Raw genomic sequence first — 24,533 nt, 5'->3', positions numbered from 1 at the left:
TGGACCAGGTGTACAGGAACACTTCACATTCTATGAAGTTTCCTGGACTGGAAGGGACAAGAACATTTATGCCTCTAAAAGAGAATCAGGTCTGAGAAGGCAGGCTATGATTTAATTACCTGTATTGTATATCCTTTCTTTTTCATTTGTCTGAATAAACATTTGCATCCTTTGAAACTGGAGAAAATGCATGATAGAAACGAAGCAAGGGCTAGACCTGGGGTGGGCTGAATCTGTTTAAGCGAAGTCATTAGGAATTACACACCCCCACTAAGTGCAAGAGTAATGCCAGGGATGACAAGATTGGACTTAAATTAAGGGCTGAGAGAAAAGAAAAAATCTGTTTTATTCACGTGGAGAGTCATGCTGTCTCTGCCATTTTCTATCCTGAGGAGAGGCTATTTCTGCTGCTCCATGAAGACATCATGCAGGGTCAAGAGCCATGGTGGACCATGTAAGATTAGAGACTAATCAGGACAGTAATACAGACAGCTACCTTGTAGTAAGCATATGAATGAATGAATGAATACCTTTATTGTCATTGCACATTTCTTGCAAAACGAAATTTGCAGTGCAGTCGCTAGAATGTCTAGTTATCCAAAATTCATCGCAGTTTACACCAGAATAAATTTACACAAGATATTAAGTTGAACACATTACTCTAAAATATACAAGACATACAATTCTGAGCTGAACTGGAGTTCAGTTTGGTGATGGCTCTAGGAAATATAACTGTTTTTGAGCCTTTTAGTGAGAGCCTTTAGGGTTCTGTAGGGCCTACCTGATGGTAGCAAGGAAAAACGGTGATGGCAGGGGTGAGTTGTATCCCTCCAGATATTGCTAGCTCTGCGGAGGCAGCAAGTTTTGTATACAGTATATATCCTCCAGTGAGGCCAGAGGAAGTCCAATAATCTTTTGAACTGTATTAATGACCTCCTGTCTGCTGCTGTGCAGTTGGCATACCACGCTATAATACAGTATGTCAAAACACTCTCAACACAACAGCAATAAAATGACGTGAGCAGCTCCGCAGCCAAGCTGGTCTCCTTTAGTGTCCTTAAATAACAGAGCCGCTGTTGAGCCTTTTTAACTCAGGCATTGGAGTTGGATCTCCATGTGAGGATCTCGGTGATATGGACCGCTGCTTAGGTTGTGTTTTTTTGTCACACTCACGTTACTTTGCTTATTATTTTGGGCATATTATCTATAATACATAATGAATAAATGTGTAACTTTCTCACCTACCTGTTCTCATCTCGTACCCTGTCTAATTGTCTGGAGTTATAAATGTAGAAGAAAGTTAGAGGCATTTAACTACAGTGATCAGGCTGGTAAGAATAAACATCCGTCCATCCATCCATTCATCCATCCATCCATTATCCAACCCGCTATAGCCTAACTACAGGGTCATGGGGGTCTGCTGGAGCCAATCCCAGCCAACACAAGGCGCAAGGCAGGAAACAAACCCCGGGCAGGGCGCCAGCCCACCACAGAAGAATAAACATACATTGTTCTATTAAGGTCTAAATAGCAGAGTATAAAGGGGAGAATTAGGGTGAATGGCACTATATAAACCAAACCTTGTGAGAATGTGTTGTGAAGTACTTGGTGATAATACAGTACTAACTATTAAAGGCTCAATAAATTGTCTGCAAAGTGTTATGTAGCAGTGTTAGTCTTGGAATGACTGATATAGATTATTGCTGCAATGTTTTCTAAAATGTTGTGCCTACATTAGGCATCATAGGTAACTATAAATACCCATCAAAAAAAAGAAATTTGGTAAATGATAGCACAATTAAGTTTACATTTTAATAGACGCCTTATGATAGAGTTTCTGAAAAAGCAAAGACTGAGCACTGTAAATGGCACTATTCAAAGCAGAGCCTAATTTTTTTGTATAACATAATAACATAACATTCTCAAATCCACTTAATCCAGCTCAGAATCAACTGGAGACCATAGCCTATCCCAGAAGCATTGAGAACAAGAACCAGTCATGGACATATTCAGATCCAGTGCCACCATTAATGAGAATTAGGCATTTGCCTAGAGCACAAATTATAAGGGGGAAAAAACCCAGCCACATGGGCTAGTCACCAAACAGTTGGCTGGCACACTATTAAGCTTGGCCTAGGGTGCAAAAAAACACAGAATCAGCACTGGACATACTGTAAGCCATTTTTGGATTGGGTGTGCAAAAAAAAACTGAAGATCTTTACCTATTTAAGTTTAACTAAGTAGCCACCAGGAATGGATTCCAAGTCCACATCTTTGTGACTGTCAAGAGATCTGTCCCCCAACCCATGCTGCCAGCCAGAACCAACCTCTGGACACATCAAATAAAAGTGTTATTCAACCAAATCCTGATGTTTATTTGTATTAGTAGATATCCAACACTATCTGATAACTTCATCATACTAACTAAGCACTGTAGATAGCACATACCACATATTACGCAGCAATAAGTTATGTTGTGATTAACAGGCTTTACATTTAGAGCTAGCCAATGGGGAAAAACACAGCAGCCTATACTCTACTTGCTTTCAATAGTAAGACACAAACACAGTAAAGCTGTAATAATATACAATACAAATTGACAAATAATGCTGTCGTACTTATTCACAAGCAATCTCAGAAATCATATTCACTAGTTTGTTTGAACTGAGACTGCCCACACTAAGGCCAAAGGAATGGTGTAGCATTGGATTTTACTGATACACAACATACAGTGCAACAGTTGCCTATGCACACCGGGTGCGCACTAAATGCAGCTTGCAGACGACAGTCAAGTATACACTACGTGACCGATTCTGTAGACCTACAAACAATAACGTTACAGTGATCAACATTATTTATTATCCTAACTCAGCCAACCAATATAGGCCAACACCTATCAACAAGCATAAATAAAGTAGAAAACACTAGAAATATAAAAGAATAATAATGTTCAGGGTGTGCAGTGTTCTCAAGGGAGCAAAAGACACTGGCAATATTACCCAAAACCTGGACGCAAAATTCTTTACTACTGCACCTGGTGTCAGCTTCAGAGACTAAGCTGGTTTGATGTTGATGTTAATAAGGGCCCTTCCAAACAGGCCCAACGGACCTGTTTGGGGATACATGTACGGTAGTCACTGCGAGGGTGCTATATAAAAGAATTTTAGTCTGTTAGTGTGTGAGTGTGTTCACTGGTACCCGGACCAGGAGTTGTTCCTGTCTTGCACCCAATGCTTACTGTGGTAGGCTCCAGTTTCCCCACCACCTTGCTCAGGGTAAGTGGGTTTGGAAGATGTATAATTGGATTGGTCACAATGGCTGCTTATTTGTTTAATGAGAATTTTTAAGAATCAGAGTCCACTTTAATTATCTCTCTATTATAATAAAAAAAAATCCTGGGACGAGACAAGACTTTTTAGCTTGGGACGAGATGTGACTTTTTCAGAGAGATACTTTCATGTCCCGCGAGACAAGACTTTGTGCCAAGAGATTTAACCACACCGGGGCCGGAAATAAAAGACAAAGAATAGATGACAAAGTAGAACGTCGTAAAGAATTCAAAAACGTTGGTGCGATACACATGTAGAGCAGGTTAGAGATAATGAAAGTACTAAAATTCAAAAGTCTCAAAAAAATAATAGTAAAGATCGCATTAGTGCAAACAAACTGAAATTATTACTCGGTGAAATAACGGAAGAGCGAAAAGAGATCGAATATATTGTTTGGATTTAAACTTTAAGTCGGAGACTTGTAGATCTTCTTTTGCCATCAGGGAAAAGTAGTGTTTCTGCCCAATGAAGAGGCATATCCGTGAGAATTAAAAGATTTGTTGTTTGGTGAAAGTGAAATCTGGTGGTGCAGCGGTAGTGCTGCTGCTTTGCAAGTGGGAGATTGTGGGTTTGATTCCCGGTTCCTCCCTGTGTGGATAGCGCTTTGAGTACTGAGAAAAGCTCTATATAAATGTAATGAATTATTATTATTAAATCTGCATACGTGAGCAGCAGAGATGCAAAGTGGCTGGTGCATAGTGCAAGCTGGGGGGGGGGGGGGGTTGGCAAGCGAAGCGAGCAGGGGGCAAAGCCCCCTAGTAACAAATAAAAATATGACCATCTCAGATTGTGTGCAGCTACCAGAATAATTGTAAGCTTCCCCTGCTCCTAAATTCACCATATGGTTTGTCCACAATAACATGGCTCAAAAAGACCTGCCCAGATGGTTTCAGTGAGGTGCTGACCTTTAGCCAGCTTCTACTTGGCCTTACTGGATATTAAAATATTTCTTTCTCAAGTGCAAAATTTCCAGTGAAAGACACTATATGCAAATAAATTAAAAAATGTTATTAAGTTAGTTATACTTTTGCTATACACACCCATGTATGGTTTGGTAGTGCAGTGAGTAGTGCTTCCGCCTTACTAATTTCAACATTCTGGGTTCAAATTCAGTGCTGTACAGTTGTCCATATGGAGTTTGCACATTTTTTCTGTGTGCATATGGATTTTCTTTTCACATGTCCAAGGATGTACTGATCAAGGTTAACTGGCAGCTCCTCTGGGTGTATGAATGGGCTTTGTCATGGACAGGCACCTTGCCCATAAATTTGTCCCACCTCTGCAACACTGAATTGGGCTAAACGGGAATGTTATATTATACATACCCATTACATGATTTATTATGTTGGCCACCAACATACTGTAATTGTATTCTGCCTTTATTCTGTGATCCATTCCATGTTGGTGTCGTTTTTTTTTTGTTTTCAATCGTATGTATTTCTATCATTCTTTTATTTGCTATGGATTTATATTGGAGTAAAATGTTGCATCTGTTATGTTGTTATTTATTTGACTGAGTAGCATGTTATTGTAATGGAATGCTTTTTGAAAATAACATTAAAAAGTTGCATTTGAAGAAATCCCATTTTTTAATGGTGGGCGCAGTCAAAGTAGTATAGTGCTGCCAACGTCAAGTATTCACATCCAAGGCCTGACCACTGTTTGTGAGAGGTTTGCATATTTTCATGTACCTCTGTGTCTTTTTCTCCAGGTAGTCTAATTTTCTATTCACATCCCAAAAATGTACCTGTTAGATTAATTAATAAATTTAAATTGACCCTTTGTAAGTGGGGTATAGCCCAGTGCTGTGTTGTGCCACTATAAAAATGTTGAATAATGATTTGAATTGTCTGTGCAGTATTTTGAATACCATTTTTTATTTGATATATGATATAAAGTGTGTAAGATTGTTACGGTCCATGTACACAGAGCATGCAAGTGGAGATGAATTATCAGAATGACTTAATTACCCAGTTCGATGCTAAAGTCATTACCTGTTTGAACTTGAACCTTCTCTCTATGTTTACATGGGTTTTTCTCCAGACGTTGTAGTTTTTCTGTGATTTCCTAAAGTTGTGAGTGTTGTCTTAACTGGAAATTCTAAATAGGCCCTGTGTGAGAGTGAGCGGGAGTGGACCTTGAGATTGTCTTGTACCCAGTGCTGCTGGGACGGATTCCAGAATTACTATAAGCATGCTTATGAATTCTGAGCTTTGAAATTGTTGGAGTCTCATTGGCCACAGTATGTTAGGGCCAGAGCTGAACAATCTACTGTGGTAGAATTGTGTTACACAAGTTTTCCAAAGTCCTGAAGAGACTTCATTACAAGTTATATTTATACAGATTTTTATTTTGCATCATCTCAGTTACTTTACAGAAATGTCCAGTACAAATACTACATGAATGTATACTATTGCAGCCACATCAATGAGTTTCTGGTTTCTTAATCAGTGTCTGCTGGCACCACTCCTAAAGTTCATATTTGTGTCAGGCTTTTATCATCTGCAGAAAAAACCCTCTAAAAATGACACCTTTGCTCATTAGGTCTATTATAGCTGTTAAACTTAACCAATGCACAAAGCATATAGTGCTGACTGAAAAAACACATCAAGAAATGGAATAATATGAAGCGATTTCACAGGTCCATCATATGCCAGTCATATACTTACTTGAGTGTTGTATCCAAAACTCATGCCAGCTTTAGTGATTACTTGGCTCAGTAATAAGTTCCATCACCCTATAAAGTTATCCCAGGTGTCCCCTGACCAACTCTGAGATATCATTCCTGCAGGGAACCCCAGGACTCTTGGAGAGCCTAGTGTTCCTCCTTCCCAGTGGTGCCACCATGGCCTTCAGATCTGAATAGGAAGCCCCTTGGCGTCCCCTGAAACCAGAATACACATGGTGACTGGCCAGCATTAACCGCTTAGCAGATCCCTTGTCCGCCATCTTTCTGATGTCACAGGCGGGAGGTCCAAGTCTCAGTCTATCAGGATTCAGGGCCTCAGATATCCAACCAAATCCACCTCAGCTAATGCTGAACTTCCTAAGCTAACGAGCCTCCAATTATGTGGAGACATCCACCTTTTTGCAGTTTGCATGCTTCATCTTATTCTTGTGGTCTCTGCTGTATTTCTTGATCACTGGTGAGGATGAGGACATGGATAAATTGCTAAACCTACAATTTCATTAAAAACTTATCTCCAGCTTCAGTAGCCATTCTCATGCAGCATCTAACTGCATTTTTAAAATTATTACTGTCATGGTAGAGTAATGGGAGCTTCTTTATAAAGTAGTGAAAGGAGATATGAAAACATGGACTGAACAGTAATGTAGACAGATTGCTGATTAAAGTACTTGTGCTTTGATGTATCAAGTGTGATGCTCTCACTGTGACTGACACTATTAAAATAAAAGTTTCATAGGCTGATTTGAACATAATGAGAATTAAATATGCTCATATGGAAATATATGAAATACAACTTATATATTTTGTGTGAATTTATATATAAAGATTTTGGTATGACACAATGGTGCTCATGGTTTTGGTTGGGCTGATTAAATAAGTACTGCACATTGCTCTGTAACTAAACTGAAAGTAGTACTGTAAAGTGTAGGTAAGGTGCAGTACTGTAAAGTACTAATTGTAATGGTGGTCACTTAATGTAAAAGTTAAGAATGATAGACCAGATGGTGAAGATGCAAAGTGCTTGACGTGAACCTGGCCATGTATCTCCCATGTTTGTCCTAGAGCAAAAACACAGACGTAAGTGACCAACCTAACACAAGTCACAAAACGAGACAGCTGGCACCCCTTAAACCGGTGGCAGTTTCAGTTCCTCAGTCATAAGACCCCTGTTGTCTTCAAACCACAGGGACGTCATTAAATCCTAGGGTCTTTTTTAAGTGCTGACAACAACATAAAAGCCTTTCAAAAAAGGAAATACACCTTATTTGTAGCACCACTGTGCTATGGACTGAAATAATAAAGAAAATAAATAATCCAAACAGACAGAAAAGACAAAAAAGGACGCAATTACAAAGAAGCAGCATGCCGTTTTTCTCAGATATCAATGCATGGCGTGTAAGGACAAACCGATATTGCCGCGGTGCTCCACAATAAGTCTAAGATGAGAAAATAGAAGGCTGATGTGTTGTAGGATGCCTGCAGAGAGCCTTGAAACGGCAGAAGGGACAAAGCCGGCATGCTGGAGCTCGTGTGGATTCCCAGTGGAGTTTTGCAGCCCCGGAGCGGATGGAGCTGACAGGTGCACCACGTGAAGGAGGATATTGATCTACACTTGAATTTGCTGAATTAATAATGGTTGCCATAGTTATTGAGCGTAGGGCAGCTGCAGGAGAAATGGAGAGAATTCCGAAACACCACCTCCGACAAGGATGAACCACCTCTGGCAGAAAAAAAGGCTCAGGGTTAGAGATGAGTCTAGGCTTTTTGTCCCCTCCTGTAGGTCACACAGTTTCAACCAGATTCTTCCTTAGTGCTGCTGCTCTATTTGTCCATCTATCCAATTTCAGAGCACTTTTATTTAACGAAAGCAATTTAGGGAGTAGCGAGAACAAAGTATTAGCCAACATTGGACTGAATGCCAATCCAGCAAAGAGGATACTCACCCTCACACCATGTTTATTTAGGATGCCTAGTGATCCCAGTGTATGTGTTTGGACTGCAGAAGCCAAACGAATTCAGGTAAACACTGAAAGATCATGCAAATTTTACAAAGAACACACAATAGTGAGAAATGGAACTGATTATGAAGTTCAAAAATGTGCTCCTTAGGAGGAAGCACCATACATATACAGCCGGCATGGAGGATTAAAGCTAGTATGATACTTTGCATGAGCTGTAAAAAAAGAATCTAGCAGTCTCCACGACTATGTGCAGTAGTGTACAGCATTCATCATAATGAAGCACTACATCCCTGAAGGCCAAGTGGCCAGGTAGCTGAATATGGAAACACAAAGCCCCTGTGATCTTCAGCCATACGCTTTGAAACAGTGATTCCTAGCCAATTTTCTGTGGTGCAAAACATTTTGTAACCAAAAACTTCCCAAGACAGACCACCATCTTACTAACCACAAACACATTGTATCTCATACATGTGGTCAATTGCCTGAAGGGGGTGAAACTACCAGAGGAGTAGGTAAAGAGTGAGCTCCGAGATCAACGTTTGCAGACACATCACTTAGTGAGCACTTTGGTGGCATCTCCAAGCTGGTTTGCTCCTTTGCTTACTACTCCTCTCTTCCTCAGAAGCAACTCATGCCCACTATACACCAACACTGTGACGTGAGGCTTGCTGTCGACCACACACCCAAACAGATGGACTCTAGCCAGGGCTATCTTAACATATGGGCACAAATGGGCCCGAGAGCATAGGGGCCAATGATGTTTCTGATGCCCATGTATGTTTCAGTTTTGCTATCAAAACTGGGGCCTCAGCGCACTACTTTGCGCAGGGGTCTATGATGATGTTAAGATGGCCCGGACTCTAGCAGTAAGGAGACACATTTGAAGTGCTCTAACATAGTAATCGCAGAGCTGCTTTTATGTCTGCTTCTCCAGGTAGTCCTGTCCTCCTCAGACAGGTCTCGGTCACCTACAGAGCTTGTCCCTCTCAGGTTCAGTCCCAAGTGAGATACACTATTTTTGCACAGCGCACCTGGGTAGCTCTCATGGCGCTCACTGCTTGAAAAACACTACTCTAAAAGCAAGTCAATGTGGCAATTCTTAAGAGACACTAAAGTATCTAAAGATTTTTGTGAGAAAGATTAAAGACCAGAAGGTGATGAACAAAATCAAAAGACGTGCTCAGGTACTGGCAGGCATTAAAACCGAAGGAGCAAAATAACCTGAAACCAAAATTAAAGGGAAAGGGGGAAAAGAAATCAACAGTGAAAGACAAAATGAAGTTCAGGAAGCCATGAAAACACCTAACACTAGGACCTGCTTGGGAAATAAGTTAACTATGCTGAAAATTACAAGATGTAAATGTATCTACTGATGGATAACAGGTGTTGGGGCCAACATTATATTTATAGCATCACTGCCGGGGATGTTAGCAGCGCGATAGGAGCCTTCTTGTGATGCTATATGGTGCGTCACATAAACAATAGGAACAAGGTGCTAGTCAAATTCATTTTTACCAACGCAAACCAAAATAAAAAAGCAAACTTCAGAAACCTAATCACTGAGTGAAAAAAATCATGAAATACTCAAAAATATACATCTAAAAAAATTACATTCCAGCAATAGAGCCTGCACTACACTATGTGTACAAATTGCTTTTGAATGTCATAATGCTATGAATAGTTCTACAGTACACAAAACAAAGGCTGAATGCCAATAGCTCAAACATTTTACCTTTAAAGCTGTAACTTTTCAGTTTAAATAATTACACTTGTTTATGATGTTATTTTGTTACTGACTTCATGAGGCAATATAAAAATGACATTTGGAATATTACTTTTTCAGACTTGGAACTGAGGGGGTTTTAATGCCACATGTTTCATATAAACTGGGACCACTGTGAAAGGCACCGTATACACAATATAATTATATTGTGTCAGCCTTGCAGCTTTTTGAATGCCCTGTGAATATGCCTCATTTGTTTTGGAATGATGTTCAATCATTATAGAAAATATAAACCATTAAGACAGCTTATTGATATAGCCCTGCAATTAAAGCTTTAAAAAGTTTCAACCTAAAATACGATTCTGATCATGTTTATGGTAGTTTGTTATGGTGTTTATCCAGCAAAAATTCATTTTCATTACATTCATTCCACTTTTCTTGGCAAGACCTTCACTGCAGATATACCAAGCTAAACTGACCAGGTCCACATCTTCAGCAGCTTCTACCAGGGCTGTCTTAACAGCCTTATAGGCCCCCGGGCAAAGTAGTGGGCTGGGGCCACTGTTTTGATAGCAAAACAGAAACATATGTAGGCATCAGAAACATTGTGGGCCTCTATGCTCCTGAGGCCCCCAGCCCGTGCCCATTCAGCTCACATGTTAAGATGGCCATGGCTTCCACCTCAGGAATTTACAGAAGCCCCCAGTCCTGTTAAGTGATAAAATCTCTCCAGCATATCCCAGCTCTGGTCTTCATTCATCTCCCAGTAGGCTATGAGTTGTATATCTCTAGTTTGAGGTGAGCAGAGGACATGCTTACTTCATACTCAAAACACCTCAAGTAGACCTTCTCAATATGGGGACATACAGTATATGAACATAGCAGCTGATATAAAATATAAACTGCTAAAGATGGTTTCCACAACCAAAAGCAAAGCACTAGGTATTGGGAGAAGTCATCCCCGACACAAACAGATGGACTTCTAAAAAACACACCAGTTTATTAAACAAGGTCCCAAAATCCAAGTCCCGCACACACATAGTGCTCCAGCACCAAACACCCTTCAACTCCTGGGCCTCTCAATGGTCCTCCTTGGGCCGTCTTTCCTCCCACCTCCCGAGTGTTGCCTTCTTCCACCCGACTCTGATTGTAGGAAGGCGGTCACCTTTTATCTCCATCCAGATGTGATCCAGGTGCCCCCGATGAACTTCCGGCAGTACTTCCTGGTGTGGTGGAAGTGCCACATGAGCACCCAGAAGCACTCCCAGTGTCCCTGAAATTCCTTCCGTGTGTGGCGGAAGTGCTAACGTCCAGGGCTCCACTATCCTGCGGAAGCCCCCTGGGGTGACCACGAGCCCCAGTAGGGTTGAGTTTCTATTTTCCGTTTCCGTGGCCCCCATACTAACCAGGGCAGCTGCCCTCTCGTGGCCCTGGGGACGTTTAGCCCCTCTCCCATTCCTTCCAGGCGTCCCAGCTGGGTATGATGCCCAGCCGCCTGCCACAGTATATAAATGGATAAAATGATGCCTTATTTCAGCATTACAGCTATAATTTTTTCCACTGTCTGAAAATGGGGTTGATATTCAGTATAGACAAAGGCACTATACTGTATACACTAAGGCCATTGATTGTATGGTACAGCAGACTTATATCTATCATATTCTTTTCATTTGGAATCACTGCAAAGATTAATACAGACAGAATTTAATGAGTCACAAAAGTTAATGAGTCCCCAAAGTAAAAAATAGTGATGTTCACTAATATTGCCTGGTGCTTTCTGTTATTTGATTTTACAAGATTCAGCTCTGAAGCTTCATGTTTGACACGCTGCATGTGATCTCTGTTATAAATGGCAGTCACGTAATAGAACAGGTCTGTGTGGAGTTTGCAACTCCTTCCTGCTTCTGTATAGTTTATCTCCAGGCACTCCAGTTTTCCTCTTGTATCCCAAAGACTTTCATTTTGGGATAAACAGTAAATTGGCTTTATATGAATGAGTATGAGTTTGTGTTTGGTTCCTGCCTTTCGTCCAATACTGCCAGGAGAGGTGCTGGCTCCCACAACTCTGAACTGAACTAACTGGATTGATGACGGATGGATGAATCACTTTGAAAAGTGTTTGATCAACATCACCAACTGCTTTTCAACACAATCAAAATATAATTTTTAAACAGCTTTTCCAGTACTAGTGTGTGCATCGGATCAAAGCAATTCAGAGATTAATCAACGTTTTGTATAATGCATCAAAAAAGAGTAAATTACAGCAAATTGAATTTTGGGTGGTTATTACTTTAATTTGTAATGGAATTGAGCTGAATCTGAACCCAATGTGTACCAGTTTACCAGGGTACCAGTACTATACAGTATATGGCTTATTCCATAAACTAGAAAGACTGAAAAACAGCCATGACCATTTGAGCATTATTTAAATTAAGATATCTGATGACTGGAAGTGTGTGTGAAACATGAAGTAGAGCACTACCTAGGAGACGGACATTAGTCACAGAGTAGCCGAGGTGCAGCCACATCATGCAGAAAGCAAGTTAGAATTCTGTGACCCCCAACACCTCCTGCCTCTTTAAATAACTGTGGCAGTGGGAAAGTTTCCCAGTTGACAGCCCATCTAATGTGTAAAGCTATCTAATAGCAATGCATAATTGATGACACTCTGTGGCCATTTGTATTATCCAGATTATTAGCATTTCATGCAAGAGCAGCAACTGGTCTTCAAAGGGGTAAATAAAGAATTAAAATCTCTTTTATCTGCAAGAATACCTCCACAGGTATTTAGCTTCCCAAAGTCACTTATTTTGGAGTCTTTAATTTGATCTCCTGGGAATATTTTGCAACTCTTAGTGAAGACAGACTTATGATTTAGATGTTGATATTTTTTGCAATTTATTCTTATTTATTATGTTTTGAATCCCTTAATGAATATATAACCAATGAAGAATGATTTGTCACTAACCTGTGGCTCATTCCACTGTATTAGATTTACAAGATGGCATCATGTAGATGACACTACCAATCAAAAATTTTAGATCACCTCACTTGTTTCAGTTTTTATGGAAATGCACACAGTTTAATGTCTTAATGTTTCATGAAATCAAGGCTTAGAGCAAATGAACAATGGCAAATAAAAAATAAATCAAGGAATCATTAAGTGTACATATGTTATTCACAGTTTTGATTCACCAAAGAAGCCACCTTTTACTGAAACAACAGCCAAACTGTGGTAACCCTTTTGATTCAGAATGCAATTTCTCTGTGTAAGTCACCAGCTCTGAATCTAGCAAAAGATGCCCAGACCTTCACACTTCCTTCTCGTTTGACAGTTGGTGTCACACACTGAGGAGCCATCCTTTCACCAACTCAAAGGCGTACAAACACCCTGTGTGATGAACCAAATATTTCAAATTTTTATTATTTTTTGTCCATAAGACAGTCTTTAGTAATACAGCCGGTATTTCAAGGCCCTATTTAGTTCTTTAAGGAATGGCTTTCTTACTGTCATTCACCCTGGAAAATCTGCAGCACAAAGTCTCCTCTTCACAGTAGAAACAGAGACTTGCTTTTTCCGACCATTGTTAAGCTCTGCTTGAAGTTGCTGTGCTGTGAGGCGCCTGTCATGCAAGCTGGTGACCCTCAGAAACTTGTCTTCTGATTGGCTTGTGACTTTGGGCCAGCAAGATCTCTTCCTATCAGAGTTGCTCCCAATTTCCATTTGCCTTTGGATTGTGTCAGACACTCGCTGACATTTTGATTTTCTGTGCAATTTCTCTAAACGAAAGGCCTACACTTCTAACAGTAATAATACTCTCATTTCCTTTGTTAATTGATGTTTTCTTGCCATTATCACAGGTACGTACAATTTTCTACAGTGTAATATTGCCCAGAGGGTGTAGTAACACAGTCTGTTCCAACTCTGCATTAAGAGAGACAGAGGATTTTAAGTAATCAACAGAAGTTGGGACACCTGAGCAAATTGTTTGCTTCAACTTGCAAGGACTAATTTACTATAATTGTTGCAGAACACCTGTAGGTTGTAACCAATTAGTTGTTCCATGAAGAAGGCCCATTTGTAATGTTCTGAAATGTCTTCTTTATTCAGTTTTTTATGACTTAAACTTTAAATTTAAACCTCTGGTAGTTTACTGCTTATCTTTTTACCATTTTAGGTCATTCATTGCATTAAATTTGAAGAAAGTGGAGGTGTTCTAAAACTTCTGACCGGTTGTGTATGCCTTGCAGCTTTGCCTAAGTTGACATATAGATCAAATAAAGCAGAGTGGCACAGTGGTTAGCACAGTGGAGTCTCACTGATCCAGAGTCCTGCGTTCAAAGTCCATAGTCCGTCATTGTCTGTGTGGAGTTTCTATGTTCGCCTCATGTCTACATCGGCTTTCTACATATATCCCCAATGATGAGTGTGTATTTCTGCTCAACTGGCAACTCTAAGTTAGGCCCTGCAGGAGTGTGGGTGTGTAAGTGAGCAGGCACTCCATCTGGGTTCAAGCCCAGTGCCCAGTACTACCAAGAAAGGCTACAATTTCACACAACCCTGATGAGCAATTCAGTGCATGACTTGATTATCTCATAATACAAGACACTTGAATGTGCAGAGGAATGTCTGGATTAGGCCGGGATGAGAACGTATGCAGAGAATTAAACAGAGTTTTATTATTCCCAGTTCAATTCATGTGGCAACAAGGTAATTGTATCTATCATTTTGAATTAATTTCATTATATGCGATTTAAAGTGCAGTTGTAATGTTGTGAAAGTTCACCATTTATGTGTGGAGCTGTTAATAGAGGATGATAACCTTGGCTAGGATACTATCACAGTTATTATTTGACCATTGGAGCCAGACTCAGACTGACTTCCTTAAGAAATAGTAAGTGACTCGCTAAAATTGGGATTTATATTGAACTCTTCATTTTAACACACCGGACCACTGAGTTAAATGTACATATCTGGTACACAGTGTACCTTGTTAAATTGATTGACTACTGACTGAGTAAAATTCTGGGTACTTTTAATACAGAGTATTATGAAACTAAACATACATACATACATACATACATTCATACATACATACATACATACATACATACATACATACATACATACATGTTCAGATTTACTTAATCCAATTCAGGGTTGCCAAAGGTCACAGCCTATTCTGTCAGTGTCAAACACAGGGCAGGCATTTGCAGGGCACACATATGTACCTAATGTATCTGTAATTACTCACGCCAGGGGTGGCAACTAACCCTACCTGCATATCTTTGGTGGTATGGGAGAGAAATCAAGAGTACCCACAGAATTACCCTAGTCTGCCCAGGGCACTGGGTCTGTGAGGCAGCAGCACTAATCTCTGCACCATCGTGCCTCCTCTAACATTTATCTTTGACAAGTAAATATGAAGCAGCACTTGTTCAGTTTTCTGTGGTATTATGCCTAGTAAAGGTTCAGTTTAGCCGATTTGCACCTAATAAATTCCCCGGGCAAATAACAGAATACTGTTAGAATCCCATTATATCACCCATGGCAAGTTTATTGTGGTTCATAATTAATCTTCATTGTCTTTTGCTGTAAAGACATGAGTTATGACAGAATGTATTGCAAATGTGATGTAGTGATTGGTTAGCCTGAGTCAGATTTTGGCTAACTGGATGGTTTACCTGGCAAATTTGCAGAACAACTTAGATCATTTGAAATAACATTGTGCAACATTCACACACCCATTTAATCCAATTCAGGGTTGTGGGGGAGCTAATTTGAAACACCGCGTGCCTAATTCTGTGTAAACACTGAGCTACTATGGAGCAGCACATGATTAATTTGATTTACTGACCTGTAATTCTCATTCTGCACAGTACTGTTTTGATTTAGTGAAAGTACATTTTCACGTATGCCCTGACTGATGTGGAGTAGCGCTCTGCTAATCTGAGCTGGTGTACCGTACCATTTGCATAATTTAACAGTGTGAAACTTTCCACACTTACCAATAGTTGCATCTTGTGTAGCTAATCTGCAGTTATGCTACACAATTCTGAGCAAGACTTGGAGAATTTCTAATATGGAGCTATTTGGATGCACAATGAATTCACATGGAGTAAAGTCTGGATACTCTATGTGGTATGAGACAAGTCTTAATAAAGGCTGGGTAACAATTTCATTGCTGTATTTGGCTGATTTGAAAAGCACATGAACAAATTTGATACATCATACTATGTATGGTATATGATGTATCCATTATAATTCAAAGCAAAATATGATAAAATTATTAAATTAATTTGATATCTGTTTAAATTTAACAGTAAGCAACCCCTAACTAATTTGGATTAGCAATTCAATTCAATTCTTTGTTGTCATGTGTACAAGTACCATCTACAATGAAATGCTTGCTTGCATGTGCCCTCGCAGACAGTGAACATGGACAAAAAACACAAAATAAATAAATGAATATAAATAAGTAAATAAATAAAACCAGTCTCCTAGGAATAAATAAAGACAGTGGTAGAAGTAAATGTATAGGTAGCAGTGGAGGTGGCACAAGGTTACTGATTGTTCATGAGTCTGATTGCAGTTGGGTAGAAACTGTTCCTGAACCTGGAGCAGCTTCATAAATTGACAAAGCACCACAATAAATGTATTCATCTCTTCTATTCCTATTAGACGTATTACTTGACTGATTAGTATACAACTTGATTAATTTGAGCATATTACTTAAATAATCTAAGGAGTCAAAAGGCATGTTAACAATCTCCAAAAACCACTCCAACTAATTCAACAGCACATTTGATAATTCAAACAGTGGGAACAGTGCCATTACGTGTGGCCAGGTAGTTCAACAAAGCATCTGGATAACTGAACTTATGAAGCTCATAGTTCAACACAGCACAAGATATCTAAACATTTGCAAACTGGGGTCAACTCAATATGCTCATAAATCAACAGAAGGCAAATTGTACAAAGTGTTACCCAAATGAATCAAGAGAAACACCTTGGTAAGAGGAGAAAAACTTGGCCGGCACCCTAATAATTTAACACAACATATTGATTCTTATACTGATGCTGATAGGTGTGGATATGCACACTTCGGGAGGGTGGGGGGTTCTACTCTAAATCTTTATTTAAATGCTACATCACATGCACCCCCCGTGACCCTGTGTTCGGATTCAGCGGGTTGGGAAATGGATGGATGGATGGATGGACATCACATGCAGAATTAATGCAGGGAAATGCTTCTAGACAGCAATGAAATGGCTTGCCTGTTGTGTGAATGGCACAAATTTCACTGGAAATGTAACACAATTTATTTTGCTATGAGTTCAATTCATGCAAATCATGTTGCTCATCATTACTTTTGAACTTAAAGATAATCTCAATCAAACCTTGAAATTTCTGCATATAAACTCTGAATTTGATCTCTTTAGCTTATAATGGGTTTTAATATCTATAATAATAGGTATAATATATTCTCTTATAATATAATTATAATCTGGTTTTCTTCCTCTCTGTCTTTTAATTTCATATACAACAGATCCCACTGTGAAATTATTTGTATTGTGTTTGTGCCCTGCAGAACAGCGCCATGGGTTGAAAGAACCAAAGAAGGTAGAGGAAATGCAAAATAAGATCATCTGCTGCCTAAGGGATCACTTGAACTTCACCAGCAGTCCCAGCAGCAGTGGGGGATCTACAGGAAAGGGTGCTGTCCCCCTCAGCCGAATTCTAAACGTCCGAGCAGAACTGAGATCTCTCCGCACTCAAGGCCTTCAGCGTATCTTTTACCTGAAACTCGAGGACCTGGTTCCACCGCCACCGATAATCGACAAGTTCCTGGACACTCTTCCCTACTGAGAAAGCACAGGGAAACTCTTTCTTTGGCAGCAAAGGGTCCTGTCTCTCCAAAGGCAGTGAACTGAAGCACTTCTTGACAGCCCTTCTCTGTATTTCTGAGAAATGAAGAAACAAACTGAATCAGTAAATCTATTAAAAAAATGAGAGATGAAGATGAAGGGGACAACGATGTAGCCTAGGCTCTACATGGCTAAAGACCTCTCCTGCCTGACTGTTTCTTTTTTATGTTCTAAAACTGAACTGCTTTGCTGCTTTGTTTCCTTTCTATCATTTTGGGGGAGGAGTTGGGGTGAGGGCGGGGGCGGGGCTGGACTGCTAACAATGGCACTTTTAATTTGGACGATGCTGTCCTAGCAGAATAGATGGCATTTCTTTGGCTGTGGTTAGTGTGTAACAATGCCGAGCAGTAGCCAAGTCTCCAACACGGGCTATTGCTGGGCTAGAGCACTGTTAGAGCTACTACATCTGTTATACAGCTGTACGTAACAAAACGTCCCAAAATAAGTTTTCTGTTATTTTGGGTGAAATTAGTAGACATTTCATTATTTCAATAAAATTTGGCTTAAAATGCTATTTCAGATATGAAATCATTTTGAAATGGATGCCACTTTTGTGTATTCATTTGCAGTCTTGAAAGTGTTTTATATATATAGCACAGATTATGTTGTCTTTTTTATTTCATAAATGCATTAAACAGAAAACAATAGTAGGATCATGACAAAGGCTCATTGCTCCCATATTCAAGTGCAATTTTTAAAGTGCTATTTAAAAGAAACTAAATGAAGAAAAATTGTTTGGGGTTTTTGTGGTAGATTGTTTTTTTAACTCTAATTTATTTTAATACTAAGAAGGTAAAAATAAATACAGTATATAAATATAAAATATAGGAAAACGGTGGCACTAACTCCTGGGAATGATATCCTACAAGTTGCTGTTAATGAAGTTACTGCAGTTGGTGAGTGAAGTAATTCAATTTCTTTAGGAGGTGAAGTTAGGTTGACCATATGTTCTCTGGGTCGAGAAGGACGGGCTCACAGAGGGTACCATGACCTGCCAGGAAGACTTGAGGTGAGTTAACGCAAAAGGTTAATACAGTTTCAAAGCTCTACAATAAGAAATGTGCTGGAGAAAATTCTCAACAGGCCGGATTTCTACATTCCGTGTTGGTACTTTTCTATGTTTATACTGTTGACGCCATTTTATTAATAAGAGAGCATTTGTTGCAAAATGTCTTCATTTGTACAAATTAGATTATATGCATGGCATATTGTATTGGCTTCGCCTGTATTTATTGCAAATACTGCCAGCTCCAAGAATCTCTGCTTCCTCAGAGTTGTGCCAGGAGCTTGTTCGCACTGACTGAAGAACATCACAAGAGTGGTAAAGCTAAAAGTCTGACATGTTCTTATCAGATTCCTTTTTCTTGCTACTACTGTGGTACAAGTTCTGCATATTTTTTACCCCATTTTGTTTTATTGGAGTTTTTTTTTTCTATGAAACAACTCATTAAATGTGTCTTTGGTTTGTTTTTTGAAGTCACTTTTCCTTTTTTTGGTCACTGGATTTCTGGTTGGTTCTTTGGAATCATAAATTGTAATTCTTTTTGAATCTGATGTTGTCTCAATTGTGTTTGTGACTCATTTCACTGTAAGGTCCACACAGGGAGCAATGGCTTTCTTTTTGCTGGCAGTAGATCATTCAGTATTGATGGGTGATGTCCACCCATGGACAGTCTGGTTACTCGTTGTGTTACACTCAATATGTAATGCTCTTTAAAGAACATTAGGCAAAGGCCAAACATTACAGACTGTAAGAAAGACAACCAAGAAACAGGTTTCTTTCCACCCCGTCAGAGGCGTAGCTAGGGTTTACAGCACCTGGGGACAACTGAAGATTTCGCACCCCCTCCTGTTTGCCAAAATGCAATGGGGAATAGAAAGAACATTTTTAAAAATGTATTTAAAATAATAATATTTTAAGAAAAAAATTTCATATTTTTTATTTTAAATAGTTTTAAATTTTTAAATATTTTAATTTTTTTAAAGCACTTTTATGTGTATTACTTACAATTTATTCGTACGAAAATATGATGGGGAAATGTCTAGACTTTTGCAGCCATCTACTAGAATACTTCACCACAGCCCAATCAATTTTCTATCAAACACATAAACACAAATCACTTGGCATACAGAAATGGCGTTTGCAACAACTTAGACAATGATACACTAATGCCTCATGTCAGTCGCGCGACCTGTTTAATAACGTCAAAAATGTTTCTGGGTGAGAGTCAAGCATGTTAGAGTAGTGGAGGAGATAAATTATTGTCTGTTGGGTATGTTTTTTATTTACTTTTCAGTGCATTTAAGAATGGAAAACATTTCATTCTAAAATTTCATAATATCAATTTGGCGCCCCCTGGATGCTGCGTCCGGGGACAGATGTCCCCCCTTGCCCCCCCCAGCTATGCCACTGCACCCCGTATAGTTGAAGAAAAAATGTAAATGTGAGAAAAATCAGAGTAATTTTAACAGACTGAGCCTACAACAGAACTGAGAACGACATTTAATATGGCAGATTTATGGAGGGTAGCCAGAAAGGGGCAAGCTTTGTGATCAGGAACCGGAAGTGAGATCAGAGCTGGAGCCAGAAGTGAGGTCAGGCGGGATTTCCTTCTGAGGGTCTGCAGAAGAAGCAGAAAAGGTGTTATTTTGTATCCCCAACTTCTGGTTCAGTATCTAGGTACATTTAGTTCGGCTCATTGACTGCCTCCCATGCACAATTGTGTGACAAAACGTACAGTGGAAACAGAAGCAGCCCCCTGTTGAGTGGAACCGCTTATTTAGAAAAGCACAGAAGATAAAGCAAAGAAGTAGAACAGAATGAATACGACACAATTAGAGAACTGGGTAGAGCAAGAGTGTCAAATTAAAGAGGAAATGATATGTGAAATTAGTTCATCTGAGGCTTATAAAGGGGGTAATAGCAGGAAAAAGAATGATAACAATAGGAGATCTTGCCAGACAAGGAAAACAGCTGGACTGTGGAATAACAGGTGAAATAAGATGATGAAATCACAAAGATGTGTGAAATCATAAAAAGGGAATCTGGATCCCCACATAGTCAGAGAGGCATCTCTTTTTCTGGTAGCATGTTGCCGCTTGGTCATGGTGTACTTAACAAGCTAGCCTGGGGCTCAATTGTTATTGGGTTTACTATTTCAGTGCAAGCCTTTTCCGATTTAGTTTCTGCCCATTCTAATATTGTCAAATTTTCATGTCTGACATGCTCTCCATAAACTCCCTTTACTTTGGCCCTGTGCTGCGGTGGGTTGGCACCCTGCCCGGGATTGGTTCCTGCCTTGTGCCCTGTGTTGGCTGGGATTGGCTCCAGCAGACCCCCGTGACCCTGTGTTCGGATTCAGCGGGTTGGATGATGGATGGATGGATGGATGGCCCTGTGGATGTGTTTTAATGTGGATTAACTGGAATACTAAAAATAGGGTATCTGTTGAAAGGAACCAAGGAATCAAAAGTTGGATTAAGCAGATTTAGAAATTGGTTAGAATCAAAGAAATTAGTCAAGGAGATGACAGTATAGCTGGAAAATTTACAGAAGTAAATATCAGAGGAGCTTGGTAGGGTTACAGAATAAAACAGGTATGCATTGCACACTTTGAGAAAGGGAATTCAAAAAAGAGAAGATCCAAAAAAGCAAGACTCATAAATTAGGAGAACAAAAGTTAATATCATGGAGAAATGAGGTTGATGAATGGATAAAACAAGATTGTGAAAACAGAAAAAATAAAAAAAAATGTTTTTGCAGACTTTGTGATGTGGAAGTGAAGAGATTCTGGAAAAAAAGCCAGAGAGTTACAATAAGAGAGTACTGTCAGGCACATGCTGACCAAACACTCTCACAGAAGTGGGAGAAGGCACAGCACAGTTTGTCAGTGGCAGCTTTTCAATAGAAAAAGCCAAGCTGCCGAACCTCGACATGGCACACAACTCTGAAAAGCATGATCAACGACTTAAACCTAGGCTAGAGACAACACAGGAAGAGGCATGTTGAAGTGGTGAAACAGCAGTTACTATAATATTTTAATAGGTCTATGATCAATAACAGAAATCAGAAGTAGGCATGTAGATTGTCAAACATGACATAGCCATGTCTAAAAGGGTTCATGACAAAATGGTTCTGAGAAAAAGGCAAAGATCAGAAATCACAAGAACCACAAAATACATTATAGGAGAGCGTCACAGGAGAATTTGCAGAGTTAAATGCAAAATGCTGGAGCGAAAATGCTTTTGCCAAATGTTTTATGTTATTTAGATTAACCCTCCCATTAAATGATTGCTGCCTGATTAATGTAGTATCTCAACAGACACAATTAGGAGCAGTCAAGGTCAATTTACAGGCAAAAGCGATGGAATGGCAGCCACATCCTGGCAATTATAGTAAAGTGAGATCACAGAATCAGAATTTTGAGAGTAAGAGGTCCTAATAAAGTGAGGATGATTAAAGAGAAATTATGGAGTTAGAATGTTAAAGTAGAAAAATAAGAACACATAAGAGCAGGCTAATAGTGAAAATGGAACTGTGGACATAAGAATTAGACGTACAGTAGACATAGGCAGAGTCCAGCCTCTGAATCTAAGAGTCTATACTGCTACGTGGAAGGTTGCCGGTTCAAATCCCATTACTGCCAGAAGGGATCCTACTCCGTTGAAGCCTTGAGCCCTTAACTGGTAAATTGCTCCAGGGGAGCTACACTATGGCTGAACCTGTGGTGTGACCCCCCCAAAGGCCATGCGAAAAGACAATTTCCCCTCGGTGATAAATGCAGTGTACCACAAGAGGTTTGAATATGAGATGCCACCTTAACCATAAAATTTCACAGATAGAAAATTAGCAACAACAATTCATTTTTTGTACAGCCCAAAATCACACAAGGAGTGCTGCAATGGGCTTTAACAGGCCTCGTTTTTTGACCTCCCCAAGGCCTTTACTCCATAAGAAGACAAGAAAAACCTCCCCAAAAAAAACGGAAGAAATCTCGGGAAAGACAATTCAGAGAAAGACCCCTTTACAGGTTGGGTGTGCAATGGGTGCCAAAAAATGGGGTCAATTCAATATACAGTAATACACAGAGCAGGACACAGGTAATCGTCTTCATACATCTAGATGGCCAATCTATTATTGCCACCTCTGGAATACAATACAGTGGAACCATAGCAATAGTACAAATACAGGGAAAAATGCAAGGGTAGATTATATCACACAAAAGATTCAGATTTATTCAGAGTCCTGGAGACCTTGGCCAACAAGCTGCCACCCCCCTAATGGCCATTCCACAGCTGAGTCAGTGCTGGGCCAGCCAATCTAATGAAAGGACCCATTCTATGCGATGTGCTCCTTTACGAGAGATGAATTTTCCACAGGCAGGCAAACAACTTGCCATTAGGGCAGTGGCACCAAGTGCCACATGTGAGTATCGAGAAAAGAAACAGAATAGGTGAGGGTTAGTAACAAATTATAATTATCATATTACTTATGTTTTAGTGCTAATGACTAACAACAGAGATGCAGTATGTACAGATAATCAGCAGCTCTAGTCTGGGTATGCTAAACTGAAGTAGTAAGTCTTCAACCAGGATATGAAGGCTGAGACTAAAGGGGCATCTCTTATAGTAGCGGGCAGACCACTCCACAAGCAGGCAGACTATTTCACATCAGGACCCATCCTGACTGGAGGTTAACAGAAGGGAGCAATCAGAGGTTATGGTATGCTGAGAGGAGTTGGGGAACAGAAGTCTGAGAATAAGATATCTTGGTAAAGTGAGACTGGTGGGTGGTTAAAGAAAAAATGGTCATCTATAACATTAAGGAGTAACAACAAATAAGGGTCAAAAGATAAAACCTATCCAGAGAAGGCCAATTAACAAAATCACACCAAGGACATGAACAAGGTAGAAAAAAAGAGATGTTAAAATAAATATAGAATTGAAGAGGAAATCATCATGGGGATCCTAAACAGCTTGTAAAATCACAGAGACAGCAATAGGACATTTTGGGAAATAAAAATTGTGGGATTAATATCCTAGAAGCAAGAAAGCCAGAAACACAATACAAATGTATTACAACAAAGAAAAAAGAACTGTAGCATCCACAAAATGAAGCAGAAGGATGGCTGAAGTGAGAGGTCAAAAATAGGAAAGCCAGGGAATAACAGTGATAGTGATGAAAACTCATCTGAAAATATGATTCCTCTTCAAGGAGACTGACTGATGGGTAAAGAGAAAGTGCCAATAACTGAGAAGCAGAAAGAAATTAAAACAACAGATTATGAATATCCAATGTCAGATCAGGTCAACTCAGGTTGGGGAGCATGCAGTGGTACAGCACGTTGCTGCATCCACCACACAACAGAACAGCTTGGGATCCTGGTTGGCAACCCCCAGGCAGACACACGGTCCAGTCCTACCCCCGGAAATGACCACAGCCAGTAGTTATGTGGGCATCCCCTGGGCTTGGTACAGCTGCTAGGGTCCTCAACAATGAGGATCCTGTGAGCCAGATCACCCTTGGGGAATTGCGCCACATGGTCATAGTGCTGTAACTGACACTCCCTCACAGTGCAGGTAATGTGCCTCATTCGGGATTCCATGAGCAACCTCTTGTTCAACACAAAGTCAAACCAACGGTACCCAAGGATTTTCCGGGTACCAACGGTACCAAAGGAGTCCAGTCTTTGTCTCAGGTGACTGGATAGCGTCCATGTCTCACAACCATATAGCAAGACAGGGCGCACCAGGACTGTAAAGACTTGGACCTTCATCCTTTTGCAAAGAAATCAGGAGCATCACACACCCCTTTCCAGTGACCTCATGACCCCCCTATGCTTTCCCAATCCGTCTACTGACGAGTTACCTGAATGTCGCTGCTAAGGTAAGTAAACCTCTCA

The 24,533-nt window shown here is 39.9% G+C and overlaps 1 protein-coding gene across 4 annotated transcripts in view; it reads left to right on the top strand.

The window, feature by feature from the left end:
* Positions 1-19,100, top strand: part of nr4a3 (nuclear receptor subfamily 4, group A, member 3) — a 72,698-nt gene extending 53,598 nt beyond the window's left edge. For all 4 annotated transcript variants that reach the window (XM_028817404.2, XM_028817405.2, XM_051935950.1 and 1 more), the window contains one exon: positions 17,295-19,100. In XM_028817404.2, the coding sequence (XP_028673237.1) occupies positions 17,295-17,572 (278 nt within the window). In that variant the 3' untranslated portion in view covers positions 17,573-19,100. The remainder of the gene's footprint in view (positions 1-17,294) is intronic.
* The last annotated feature ends 5,433 nt before the right edge of the window (positions 19,101-24,533 follow it).

The sequence above is a fragment of the Erpetoichthys calabaricus genome, chromosome 13 (assembly GCF_900747795.2).
Source record: "Erpetoichthys calabaricus chromosome 13, fErpCal1.3, whole genome shotgun sequence".
NCBI classification, from domain to species: domain Eukaryota; kingdom Metazoa; phylum Chordata; class Cladistia; order Polypteriformes; family Polypteridae; genus Erpetoichthys; species Erpetoichthys calabaricus.
The sequence above is the reverse complement of the archived record's forward strand: the minus strand, read 5'-3'. Positions and strand labels throughout refer to the sequence as shown.